The 13,642-nt window shown below is 41.7% G+C and overlaps 1 protein-coding gene across 3 annotated transcripts in view; it reads left to right on the top strand.

Moving 5' to 3' along the window:
* LOC132380222 (ATP-dependent DNA helicase Q5-like) overlaps positions 1-13,642 on the top strand; it is a 54,186-nt gene that overhangs the window by 26,067 nt on the left and 14,477 nt on the right. For 2 of the 3 annotated variants that reach the window (XM_059948931.1, XM_059948930.1), the window contains exons 6-7: positions 11,868-12,030; positions 12,495-12,577. In XM_059948931.1, coding sequence (XP_059804914.1) covers positions 11,868-12,030; positions 12,495-12,577 — 246 coding nt within the window. Of the gene's footprint in view, positions 1-11,867; positions 12,031-12,494; positions 12,582-13,642 lie in introns of those variants that run through there. The other variant, XM_059948932.1, reaches the window with a different exon arrangement.

Below are 13,642 nucleotides of genomic sequence, written 5' to 3'. Positions count from 1 at the left end.
TGCGCCACGGTGCCTGAACCTCGACTGGCTGCGCCAAGTCCACATGGGCTGGTTTGAGTTGGTCCACTGTGAAAACCTCCTCTCTCACCCCAATGTCCAGAACGTACGTGGACCCATTGTTGTTGATCACCCTTGAATGGCCCCTCGTATGGCCGCTGTAGTGGGGCCTGGTGTCCACCCCTTCGTACAAACACAAACTTACAGTCCTGCAGGTCTTTGGGTACATGGGCCGGGGTCCGTCTGTGCTGTGAAGTTGGTACGGGGCCAGATTGCTGACCCTTTCGCGTAGTCTGTCCAGGACTGCTGCGGGTTCTTCCTCTTGCCCCCTTGGGGCTGGTATGAACTCTCCCGGGACGTCCAGGGGCGCGGTATACACCAACTCGGCCGACAAGGCGTGCAGATCCTCTTTGGGCGCTGTGCGAATTCCAAGCAGGACCCAGGGAAGCTCGTCCACCCAGTTAGGTCCTCTCAGGCGGGCCATGAGAGCCGACTTCAAGTGACGGTGGAAGCGTTCCACCAGTCCGTTCAACTGTGGGTGGTGGGCGGTTGTGTGGTGTAGCTGCGTTCCCAACAGGCTGGCCACAGCCGACCACAGGCTGGAGGTGAACTGGGCGCCTCTGTCGGAGATAATGTGGGCCGGTACCCTGAAGCGTGCTACCCAGTTTGTGATCAGTGCTCGGGCGCAGGAATCGGCAGATGTGTCGGTGGGCGGGACTGCCTCTGGCCACCTCGTGAAACAGTCTACCATAGTTAGGAGGTACCGCGCTCCTCGGGACACTGGTAGGGGGCCCACGATATCCACATGAATGTGGTTGAACCTCCGGTGGGTGGGTTCGAACTGCTGCAGCAGGGCTTTAGTGTGCCGCTGCACCTTGGCTGTTTGGCACTGCGCGCACGTTCTGGCCCATTCACTGACCTGCTTGTGAAGTCCGTGCCACGCGAACTTGCTGGAGACCAGCCGGACGGTTGTCCTGATAGATGGGTGCGCGAAACCGTGTATGGAGTCGAAAACTCGCTGCCTCCAGGCTGCCGGGACGATGGGGTGAGGTCGCACAGGAGGGTCCTATCACCTGGGCCTACAAGAAAGTCCTGCAGCTGCAAACCCGAGACTGCAGTCCTGTAGCTGGGCATCTTGTCATCTGCCTGTTGCGCCTCTGCCAGTGCTGCATAGTCCACCCCCAGGGACAGGGCCTGGACAGCTGGTGTTCTGGGGTGTACCAGCATTGTGGCATCTGCCAAGGCTTCCTTGGTTTTAACGAAAGTGGCCGCGGCCTCCTCGTCCCAAGTAATGTCCTTGCCTTTACCTGACATCAGGGTGTACAAAGGGCGCATGATACAGGCTGCTGAGGGGAGGAAACGGTGGTGGAAGTTCTCCATACCAATGAACTCCTGCAGGCTTTTGACTGTGTTGGGCTGGGCAAAGTGGCAGATCGCGTCTACCTTGGCGGGCAGAGGTGTTGCCCTGTCGTTGGTAATCCTGTGGCCCAGGAAGTCGATGGTTTCGAGACCGAACTGGCATTTGGCTGGGTTGATTGTGAAGCCGAAATCACTCAGGCGGGAGTAGAGCTGGCGGAGGTGGGATAGATGCTCCTGACGACTACTGCTGGCTATGAGGATGTCGTCCAAATAGATGAACGCAAAGTCCAGGTCGCATCCCATCGCATCCATTAGCCACTGGAACATCTGTGCGGCATTCTTCAGGCCGAACGGCATTCGGAAGAACTCAAGCCGGCCGAACAGGGTGATGAGTGCTGTTTTGGGGATGTCTTCAGGGTGCACCAGGATTTGATAGTATCCCCGGATGAGGTCTACTTTGGAAAAGATTCTTGCTCCGTGCAGGTTTGCTGCAAAGTCCTGCATGGGCGGCACGGGGTAGCGGTCAGGAGTTGTAGCCTCGTTCAGTCTGCGGTAGCCGCCGCATGGTCTCCAACCCCCGGCTGCTTTGGGCACCATATGCAGGGAGGAGGCCCATGGGCTGTCGGACCTCCGTACGATCCCCAATTCCTCCATCCTCTTGAACTCCTCCTTTGCCAGGCGGAACTTTTCCGGGGGGAGCCTTCGTGCGCGGGCGTGGAGGGGTGGGCCCTGGGTTGAAATGTGGTGCTGTACCCTGTGTCTGGGCATGGCTGCCGTGAACTGCGGTGCCAGAATCGATGGAAAGTCCGCCAGGATTCTGGTGAATTCGTTGTCCGACAGCGTGATGGAGTCCAGGTGTGGGGCTGGCAACTTGGCTTCACCCAGGGAGAACGTCTGGAAAGTCTCGGCATGTACCAGTCTTTTCCCTTGCAAGTCAATCAGCGGGCTGTGAGCTTGCAAGAAGTCCGCCCCCAGGAGTGGTTGGGCCACGGCGGCCAGTGTGAAGTCCCACGTGAACCGGCTGGCGCTGAACTGCAGCTGCACTGTGCGGGTGCCGTAGGTCCGTATCGTGCTGCTGTTTGCAGCCCTCAGGGTGGGTCCTGGCTTCCTGTTGCGGGTGTCGTACCCCGTCAGGGGCAAGATGCTGACCTCCGCTCTGGTGTCGACCAGGAAGCGGCGTCCGGACTGTTTGTCCCAGACGTACAAGAGGCTGTCCATGTGGCCAGCCGCCATAGTCATTAGCGACAGCTGGCCCTGGCCCTTGCAGGGCGGGGACAACAGCGGGCTTTTGTGCCCCACTGCTGGTGGTAGAAACACCACTGTTCACTGACCTCCTCGCTCCTGCCTCTGTGTTGTGTGTGCCCCCCTGCCGGGCCTGGTCTGGTCTGCTGTAGGGCGCGTGGCCTGGTAATCTGACTGACTCTCCCTCTTGGCTTTCCACAGCACGTCTGCCCGGGCCGCCACCTTCCAGGGGTAGCTGAAATCTGTGTCGGCCAGCAGCAGATGTATGTCCTCGGGCAGTCGCTCTAGGAACGCTTGCTCAAACATGAGACAGGGCTTGTGTCTGTTAGCCAGGGACAGCATCTCATTCATCAATGCTGACGGCAGTCTGTCTCCCAAACCGTCCAGGTGAAGCAGGCGGGCACCCCGCTCACGCCGTGAGAGGCCAAAGGTCTCAATGAGCAGCGCTTTGAGTGCTTCATATTTGCCTTCTTCCAGGGGCAACTGTATGAAATCCACAACCTGGGCAGCCGTCTCCTGGTCAAGGGCGCTCACCACGTGGTGGTAACGCGTGGAATCAGACGATATCTGCTGAATCTGGAACTGGGCTTCTGCTTGGCTAAACCACATGTGTGGTCGTAGCGTTCAGAAAGTCAGCAGCTTTAGTGAAACTGTGTGAACAGATGAAGAGTCGGTCATATTTGGTCCAAATCCAGTTTAGACCGTTGGGGTCACCAATGTAGCAATGTGCTACACACAGCGCTGAAATAACGACACGCAGTCGGTAAGTCGTTTTGAGACTAGTTTATTCAAACTTCACAGCACTGGCATTTAATCCGTAGTGCCCGCCCTCTCCGGGCGGAAATGACGTCGGAGGTGCATTACCAAAGTCTCCCCCCGCACGCTGGCTATTTGTGAGCTGGTTTGCCTGCACAGAAAGTGGGTCGCCACATAACTATATTTTAGCAAGGTTGTTCCTGCCTATACTGCATACCCAGGGCAAGTTTCTCTGGTTGAGCACTTCTGGTGATGGTCATATTGGGCATGGAGGAAAAGCAGTCGTCAGGTCATGGACAGATCCAGTTTGAATTTGATACTTGATTAAAGTTCTGACCCAAGGCTGCCATCTTGTGCTGACTTGGAGGTTTACATGAATGGGGAATGATGGTGAGAAACACAACCTGTATCAGTCATGTTATATTTGTTTGCCTAACCTTAAAAAATTAGCCTTCCCTAAAACATAAAAATTGGAGATGTGCACAACATTAATTTTTGACTGTTGATTGCCTTCAGATGCTTTGAATGGTTGTGGTTAGCAGGAGTTAGAACATGAGACAATGAGAGCAGAATTAGGCCATTTGGTCCATTGATCCTGCTCCGCCATTTCATCATGGGTGGTTTATTATCCCTCTCAACCTCATTCTTCTGCCTTTTCCCTGTAACCTTTGAAGCCCTTACTAATCAAGAACCTATCAACCTTTGCTTTAAATATACTCAGTGACTTCGCCTTCAGAGCCAACTGTGGCAATGAATTCCACAAATTCACCTCCCTTTGGCTTAAGAAATTCTCCTCTGTTTTGAAGGGAGGTCCTTCTATTCTGAGGTTGTGCCCTCTGGTCCTAGACTTTCCCACTATAGGGAACATTCTTTCCATGTCTTCTCTATCTGGACCATTCAATATTCAATAGGTTTAAATGAGATCTCCCCACATTCTTCTGAAGTCCAGTGAGTATAGGCCCAGAGCCATCAAATACTCTTCATACAGTAACCTTTTCTCTGGACCTTTCCAATGCCAGTTTGGGCTCCTCAACTTCTAAGATATGGAGACCAAAACTGTTCACAATACATCAAGTGTGATCTGAGCAATGTCTTTGTTATGTCTCAGCATTACATCCTTGCTTTTATATTCTAGTCCTCACAAGATGCGTGCTAACATTGCATTTGCCTTTCTTGCCACCAACTCAGCCTGCAAGTTAACCTTTAGGGAATCCTGCATGAAGACTCCTTTGTTCCTTCTACCTAAGTGTATGATCATACGCTTCCCTACACTATATTATGTAGCCCATTCTCTTAATCTGTCTTAGTCCTTCTGCAGATTTCCTGTTTTCTCAATGCTATCTACCCCTCCACCTATCTTCGTAGCATCTGCAAAAGTGGTCACAAAGACATCAGTCTTGTTATACAAATCATTGACATATATCATGAAAAGAAACAGTCACAACACTGACCCCTGCAAAACACATCCCGAGAAGGCACCCTTTATACCCACTCTGCACCTGCTAAGTCAACCAGTCTTCTATCCATAACAGTATCTTTCCTGTAATACACATGCTCATATCTTGTTTAGCAGCCTCATGTGAGGCAACTTGTCAAAGACCTTCTGAAAATCCAAGTATACAACATCCACTGACTCTCTCCTTTGTCTATCCTGTCTGTTAATTCCTCAAAGAATTCCATCAGATTTGTCAGGGATGATTTCTCCTTAAGGAAACCATGCTGACTTTGGCGTATTTTATCATGTGCTTCCAAGTATCCTGCAATTTTATCATTAATAATGTACTCCCAACATCTTACCAACCACTGAAATCCAGCTAACTGGCCTATAATTCCTTTTCTGCTTTCCTCCCTTCTTAAAGAATGGAGTCACATTTGCAATTTTCCAGTCCTCTGGAACCATTCCAGAATCTAAAGATTCTTGAAAGGTCATTACTAATGCCTCCACCATCTCTTCAGCTACCTCTTTCAGAACCCTGTGGTGCAGGTGACATCTACCTTCAGACCTTTCAGCTTCCTGAGCACCTTCTCCTGAGTAATAGCAACTACACTCACTTCTGTCTCGTGACACTTTTTTTAAAAACTTTTTTTATTGAGTTTTCAAATAATTACAGAAATAAAAGAAAATATATGAGAGAAAAAAATATATATATACCCTACCCCCTCCCCTTAACCCCTCCCCCCTAACATCTCTATATGAGAAAGAAAGAAAGAAAAAAAAAGAAAGTAGGAGTGCCTGGATATCGGAAGATCCCCACATGCTCCAAGGAGTTCGTAATAACTTTAATATATATATTTATTTCTTTCCCCAAATAACCAATTATTTCATCTTCGGAGCACCTATATATTTAATCCTGTCTTTTGTAAATAAGGGCGCCAAATTTTCAAAAATGTTTCATATTTATCTCTTAAATTATAATAATGGAATACAGCTATAAATTTCTTTCTTCCAACGATCTATACTTAAATATGTATCCGATTTCCAAGTAACTGCAATAGCCTTTTTGGCTACTGCCAATGCAATTTTTATAAATTCATTCTGATATTTATTCAATTTGGGTTTTGGTTTTATCCCTTCAATATCACCTAGTAAAAATAATATTGGATTATGTGGAAGTTGTATTCCAATAATTTGTTCCAATAAAACTCATAAATTTGTCCAAAAAGGTTGAATTTTAGAACACGACCAAGTAGAATGTAAAAAAGTACCGATGTCTTGGTTACATCGGAAACACTGATCGGATAAATTTGGGTTTAATTTATTTATTTTTTGTGGTGTAATATATAATTGATGTAAAAAAATTATATTGCTCTAATCTTAACCGGACATTTATTGTATTTGTCATACTATCAAGACATACTCTTGACCAATTTGTTTCTTCAATTTTAATATTTAAGTCACTTTCCTATTTTTGTCTTGACTTATGGACTCCTTGTTTAATTGCCTGTTTTTGAATCAAGTTATACATGTAAGAAATAATTTTTTAAATCTTTCCTTTTTGAATTAAAGTTTCTATTTCATTAGATTTCGGCAATAACATTGTTTGACCTAATTTTTCTCTTAAATAAGCTCTTAGTTGGAAGTAACAAAAAAGAGTATTGTTTGATACTTTATATTTATTCTTTAATTGATCAAATGACATTAATATACCTCCTTCAAAACAATCTCCTATATATCTAATCCCTTTTTGAAACAATTATATAAAAGTTGATTATCCATTGTAAAAGGAATAAGTCTATTTTGAATTAAAGATCTCTTTGCTACTAAAGATTTGTTTGTCTCATCATCAACATTTATCTTATTCCATAAGTCAATCAAATGTTTTAATATAGGAGATTCTTTCTTTTCCCGTATCCATTTAGATTCCCATTTATATATAAAATCTTCTGGTGTATTTTCTCCTATTTTATCTAGTTCTATTCTAATCCATGCCGGTTTATCTTTCTCAAAAAAAGATGCAATAAATCTAAGCTGATTTGCTTTATAATAATTCTTAAAATTTGGAAGTTGTAACCCTCCTAGATCAAATTTCCATGTCAATTTTTCCAACGATATTCTTGACATCTTACCTTTCCAAAGAAACTTCCTCACATATTTGTTTAACTCTTGAAAAAACTTCTGAGGTAGTTGTATTGGTAATGATTGAAATAGGTATTGTAGTCTAGGGAATATATTCATTTTTATGGTATTTACTCTACCTACTAATGTTATTGGTAATACCATCCATTTATCAAGATCTTCTTGAATCTTTTTCAGTAATGGTAAGTAACTTAATTTATACAAGTTCTTTATATCACTATCAACTCTTATACCTAAATATTTTATACCATTTGTCGGCCATCTAAATTGAGTTATTAATCGACATTGACTATAATCTCCTTTAGTAAGAGGTAAAATTTCACTTTTATCCCAATTTATTTTATAACCTGATATTTTCCCATATTCTTCTAATCTATAGGATAATTTACGCAACGAGTGCAATGGGTTTGTTAAATAAAGCAGAGCATCATCAGCAAATAAGTTAATTTTATATTCTTCCTTATTAACTCTAAAACCCTTAATATCTGGGTCCATTCTAATTAATTCAGCTAATGGTTCTATCGCCAACATGAATAAAGCAGGTGATAATGGACAACCTTGCCTAGTTGACCTTGTTAGCTGAAATGGTGTAGAAATTTGACCATTTGTCACTACTTTAGCTTTGGGATTAATATTTAAGGTTTTAATCCATTTTATAAAAGATACTCCTAATCCATATTTTTCCAATACTTTAAATAAAAAATCCCATTCCAATCTATCAAATTTTTTCAGAACTATGGACTCTTATGAATATTTATGTACCGAATGAAAATGATGTAAAATTCATACAAGAGGTCTTTTTGATTTTGGCTAACGCACATGACAAAATATTAATAGGTGGAGATTTTAACTTTTGTCTAGATCCAGTTTTAGATAGATCAACAAAGGTGGTCACAAAATCAAAAGTAGTAAAATTAACTCTTATCATTGATGAAAGATTTAAACTTGATTGATATATGGAGAAGAATTAATCCAAAAGTAAGAGATTACTCATTTTATTCAAATTGACATAAAACATATTCAAGGATAGATTTTTTTCCTATTATCAACGAATATTCAAGATAGAGTGAAAAATGTGGAATATAAAGCGAGAATATTGTCAGATCATTCTCCTTTGACAATGATAATGACAGATAAAGAGGAGTCAATTTATAGATGGAGATTTAATTCAATGTTATTAAAAAGTCAAGATTTTTGTGATTTTATGAAAAAGCAGATTCAGTTCTTTTTAGATACAGATTCACATTCAGTTGATGATAAATTCATATTGCGGGAAGCAATGAAGGCATACTTGAGAGGTCAGATAATAAGTTATACTTCTAAAATTAAGAAGGAATATATGATAGAAATACATCAATTGGAAAAAGAGATTACAAAATTAGAAAAAGAAATATGACAGAAGAAAAATGAAGACAACTTATTAATAAGAAGTTACAAAATAATACACTCCAGACATATCGAACAGATAAAGCAATTATGAGAACTAAACAGAGATATTATGAACTAGGTGAAAGATCACATAAGGTCCTTGCATGGCAGTTAAAAACAGACCAGACTTCTAAAACAATAAATGCAATTCGAACAAGAGTAAATAAAATTACTTATAAACCTTTAGAAATTAATGAAACTTTTAAGAATTTTTATTCTGAGTTGTATAAATCAGAATCACAAAATGATAATGTCAAGATAGAAAGATTTTTATCACAAATAGCTCTTCCAAAATTAAATACGGAAGAACAGAAGGGATTAGATATGCCTTTTACATTGAAAGAGGTCGAAGAAGCTTTAGGATCACTTCAGAGTAATAAATCTCCAGGAGAAGATGGTTTTCTGCCTGAATTTTATAAAAAGTTTAAAGATTTATTAATTCCTCCTTTTATGGAGTTAATACATCAAGCAGAAAGAACGCATAAACTTCCAGAATCTTTTTCAACAGTCATTTTAATAGTATTGCTGAAAAAAGATAGAGATCTTTTAAAGCCAGCATCATAAAGACCTATTTCTTTATTAAACACTGATTATAAAATAATAGCAAAAGTCTTATCTAATAGATTATCCAAATACTTACCAAAATTAGTACATATGGATCAAAGAGGATTTATTAAAAACAGACAATCAGCAGATAATGTAACTCGGTTATTTAGTATAATTCATTTGGCACAAAAGAGGGAGCAAATGAGTGTGGCAGTTGCTTTGGATGCAGACAGTCTTGAATTTCTAATTTACTGCTAGTGTTTTCCACTGGGAAGACTGACACAAAATACTTAATAAGTTTATTCACCATTCCTTTGTATTCCATTACAATCTGATATCCACTCTTGCCTCTCCTTTATTCTTAGCTAGGTAAGAGCTTTCCAAGTGGTTGATTTATTAGTTTAAGTATCAGGGAAATGTACAGCCGGATTTGTCAAAGTATAATCTAATTATGTGAAAGTCAGGGACACAAGTGTTAACTATCTAGATGTAGAAAAAAGCTGGATGAACTCGGGCAGCATCCGTTGAAAGGAGCAGTCAACGTTTCAGGCCGAGACCCTTCGTCAGGACTAAAAGGGTTTCAGTCCTGACGAAGTGTCTCAGCCCGAAACGTTGACTGTTCCTTTCAACGGATGCTGCCCAACCTGCTGAGTTCATTCAGCTTTTTTGTACATCTTGATTTGACCACAGCATCTGCAGTGCACTTTGTGTTTAGTGTTAGCTATCTCCTGGCTGATGGTGCTGTTTGAATTTTACCTAGTTTTCTGACTCTTGGTTACTGTGTGCGTGTAGATCCTGGAAAGCTTCTAAATGGCTATGTTCACTGCTTACGTGTCAGGTCTGAAATCCTTATCAGAGCTGTGAAAGGGATCAAACAAGGCAGTTTTAGTTGTGGAGAAGGTAGGGGAAGAGTAGGTTGAACAATGTGAACATCTAATATACCAAAAGAGTAAAAGTGGTAATTTGAGGCAAATTGTGCTACTCAGTTTATACTAACCGTTGTTAACAGCATGGTTCTAAAATGTGCTCAGCTGTCTGGGCTAAACTAGATGGCTAGCAGGCAGAAATAGTCAATTTTGATATAGAGAAATAAAGAGCAAATTCCATGAACCTGCTAATTTTACATCAATCTGGAAGATGGAAAATGAAAGTGATATTGGTATGGGTGCAGTTCAGACCTAATATAAATGTAAATGATAAAAAGTCTATCAATAACTTTTCAAAAGAGCAGAAATAAATCTGGTCCTATTGAGATAATGATAGGAAACATTAAATCAGGGAATAAAGAAGTGGCGGAGTGTTAAAAGTATTTTGAATCCATAATTATTTGTATTGTTCCCCTGTATCTCTTCTGAAAGCTGTCATACCAGTGCCTGTCCAGCCAATGTTGAAGCCACTTAGTTTAGAGAAAGAAATAGAAATCAAAAAACCACCTCTGTTCAGTCTCGGTGCTGAGTATCAAAACAAGTTCTGTATACTTGTGAATACCAGTGGTAATACCAGTCCATACCCGAATGGAAGATATGCTGGTTTTGAGTGCCCAGTGCTGTTGGTTACTGGAGCTGGCCTCTGTAAGATGGTTAAGCTTCAGTTTATTTTCCTACAGCTCAGCAAATTCTTTTTCAATTGCTTTTTTGAAAGCTATGATTCAGACTGATAACACAGTAGTGCACTGAATAAAACAATTTGTTTCCTGGTTCATTGGACATTGAAACTACTTTCAACTCCTCCCTCGGAGTGTCAGAAACCCTGAACTAATAGGCTGGTCCTGGACTAATTTCCACTTGGCATAATTTACTTATTTAATTATTTATGGTTTTATATTGCTATGTTTCAACAATATTCTTGGTTGGTGCGACTGTAACAAAACCCAATTTCCCTCGGGATCAATGAAGTATTTCTGTCTGTCTGTTTCAGTTCTTCAAAAAAGGGCATATGCTATATATTGTATCTTGTGTCGATCTCCAGATTATATTTTAGTGGTTTAATGATGGTTGTAATTGCCAGCTGGTGGCGTAGTGGCATCAGCACCAGACTTCGAAGCGAAGCCACCTGAGTTCGAATCCAGCCAGCTCCCTTGCACATTTTCCATCCATGCTGGACTCCACTCGGAGTTAAGGGCTTTCTTCTTTACATAGTTGTAATGTTACTATTTGCTTCAATTTTCTATATTCTGTAAAGAACAGCCCTGTGGTGGAGGAGGCTCAGGGGTAAGGGGCATAGATAAGGTGAATGGTCACAGTATATTCCTCAGGGTATGGGAGTCTAAAACTAGAGGACTTAGGTTTAAGGTGAAAGGAGGAAGATCTGAAAAGAGAAAAAGAAGCAATTTTATTCACACAGAAGGTGGTGGATATGCAGAACGACCTGCTAGAGGTTGTGTTGGAGATGGGTGTAATTAAGTCATTTAGACAGGTGCATGGATAGGCAAAGTTTAGAGGGATACATTTGTGCCAGATGCAGGCAGAAAAGATTACTCTGGTAAGCACCTTGCTTGGCAGAGATGAATTCGGCTATAGGAGTGTTTGCATGCTGCATGACTCTTAAGCTCTGTAATAAGTAAAGTCCATGTTCTTGGTATCGTGCTGGTAAAATCTTAACAACTTCAAGCACCTTGCAATCCATCCAAAATGGTGCTGTCCAGAACTATGTGTACAACCCTACTCACGCCAATCTCATGATTCATGTAGGTTTAGCACAGACTCTTCAGCTGTTACTGTTTGTTTTTCAGAATCCGCACTGGTAGTTGCCTGCTGTCTTTGAGTACTGAGTACTACCAGCTCTTTGAGACTTTGGGCATTTTTCATTACTAGATCTTCTATTATCAAGTCCTTTTAACTACTAGCTGCATATGAATGTTACTGATGCTAGTTACTAGGTCTCCAGGTGATGGATATTTCTAGTTGCCTGTTCTCTAAAAGCTGCCTGATATTACTAATATCTTTTTTCTGAATTTATAAAGGTTTGTTGCCCATTGGAATATTGCAAAGTCAATGGCTGCTTATTACCAAGAATCTGGCCGAGCAGGAAGAGATGGGAAACCTTCATTCTGTCGAGTCTACTACTCCAGGACTGATCGTGATAGTATCAACTTTCTGATCAAGAAGGAGATCGCACAAATGCAGGTACTGGGTGATAATATTTTGCTTACAATAGTGTTAGGTTTTAATTTAATACCCTGCTAATTCTTGTATACCTGTTGTTTGCCTATTTGAGGAGTTGCTGAATTTTTGACTGTTGTTACCTCAGGCATTTTTCCTTTCCCTTTCCTTGAATTTCTTACCTTTGTTTAAGAGCAGACCCATTGTCTCCTTTCATCTCTTCATCTTGCTCTTCCACTTAATGTCCGTGTTCCACCTGTACATCACCTGTTGTCACCCTCATTGTGGTGATCCACCCCTTTGTGTACATCCTTGTGAGGTTGTCTTGCTCTCTCATGCCCATTTGTATTGGGGCATGCCACACATGTTCTAATATGCCTCGGGCATCTCACCGAGAGTGGCTATGTGCTTTATTTTTATGTTTCTTTCAGAATGTTTTAAGAGTTTATCCGAACTCACTAATGTTTAGTTCTTTTGCATCTTTTCAGAGCAAGAGAGGCTGTGTAAAAAGCTCAGACAAATCCTCTATGGTGGGCTTTGAGGCTCTAGTTTCCTTCTGTGAGCAGCCAGGGTAAGCACTTGCATGTCCTATATGTCCTGCACTATTTTTATCTTAACAGTCAATAATGAGTTACAGTTTGCAATATACTTGAGAGGTTTAAACAGTTTTAAAAGATAGCTGAGAGTAAATGACAAATTTGGCAGGTTATATTGTAGTGTTTATGTAGTTTAAATGCAGTATAACAAATACCTGCGAGTGCATTTGCTATAGTGGAGAGGATGTTTCCTATAGTGGGGCAGTCCAGGATCGGAGGGCACAGCCTCAGAATACAGGAACATCCATTTAAAGCAGATGAAGAAAATGCTCTTTAGCCAGATGCTGGTGAATCTGTGGAATTCATTACTACAGGTGGTTGTAGAGGCCAAGTCATTGGGTATATTTAAAGCGGAGTTTGATAGGTTCTTGATTAATACGGGCATCAAAGGTTACAGGCAGAAGACAGGAGAATGGGGTTGAGAGGGATAATAACTCAGTCATGATGGAATGGGGGAGCAGACTTAATGGGCTGAATGGCTTAGTACTGCTTCTGTGTTATGGGCCTATGGGTTATGGAATATAATTAAATTGCTGTTGTGTAAAATAACAGATACGTAGATGAATAAACAGCTTCTACCTCAGTGCTTAATGAATTTAAATGGTATTAATTAAATCTGGAATTATAACCTGACATCAGTAATGGAGATCATCATATTACTGGCCACTCTGAAACACACTTGAAAAGGAACACACTTAGGAAAAGAAATAAATTGTCCCTTACGCAGTTTGGCTGCCATGTGACTCCAGACTCGAGGCATTCAGTTACATCACTGCAATGGCAAACAATACTGCAACTGAATGAATGGGACTTTACCTAGTCAATAGTCCAAGCCTTGGACTCCAAGGTTTTCCTCACTGGCATCTAAGGACTTGCTAAAATTGGAAGAGATAATCCAGTGTTTGAAGCAGTAAGCTACATTTTTGTTATTTCAGAATATATCCTTTCACGATATACCTCAGAAAGGCAGCATCCATCATTAAGGACCCGCATCAGACAGGAGATACCACAGGAGTCTGAATACACACACTCATGTTTCA

Source organism: Hypanus sabinus, chromosome 23 (assembly GCF_030144855.1).
Source record: "Hypanus sabinus isolate sHypSab1 chromosome 23, sHypSab1.hap1, whole genome shotgun sequence".
NCBI lineage: Eukaryota > Metazoa > Chordata > Chondrichthyes > Myliobatiformes > Dasyatidae > Hypanus > Hypanus sabinus.
Note: the sequence above shows the minus strand (reverse complement) of the source record. Positions and strands in the feature narration are given on the sequence as shown.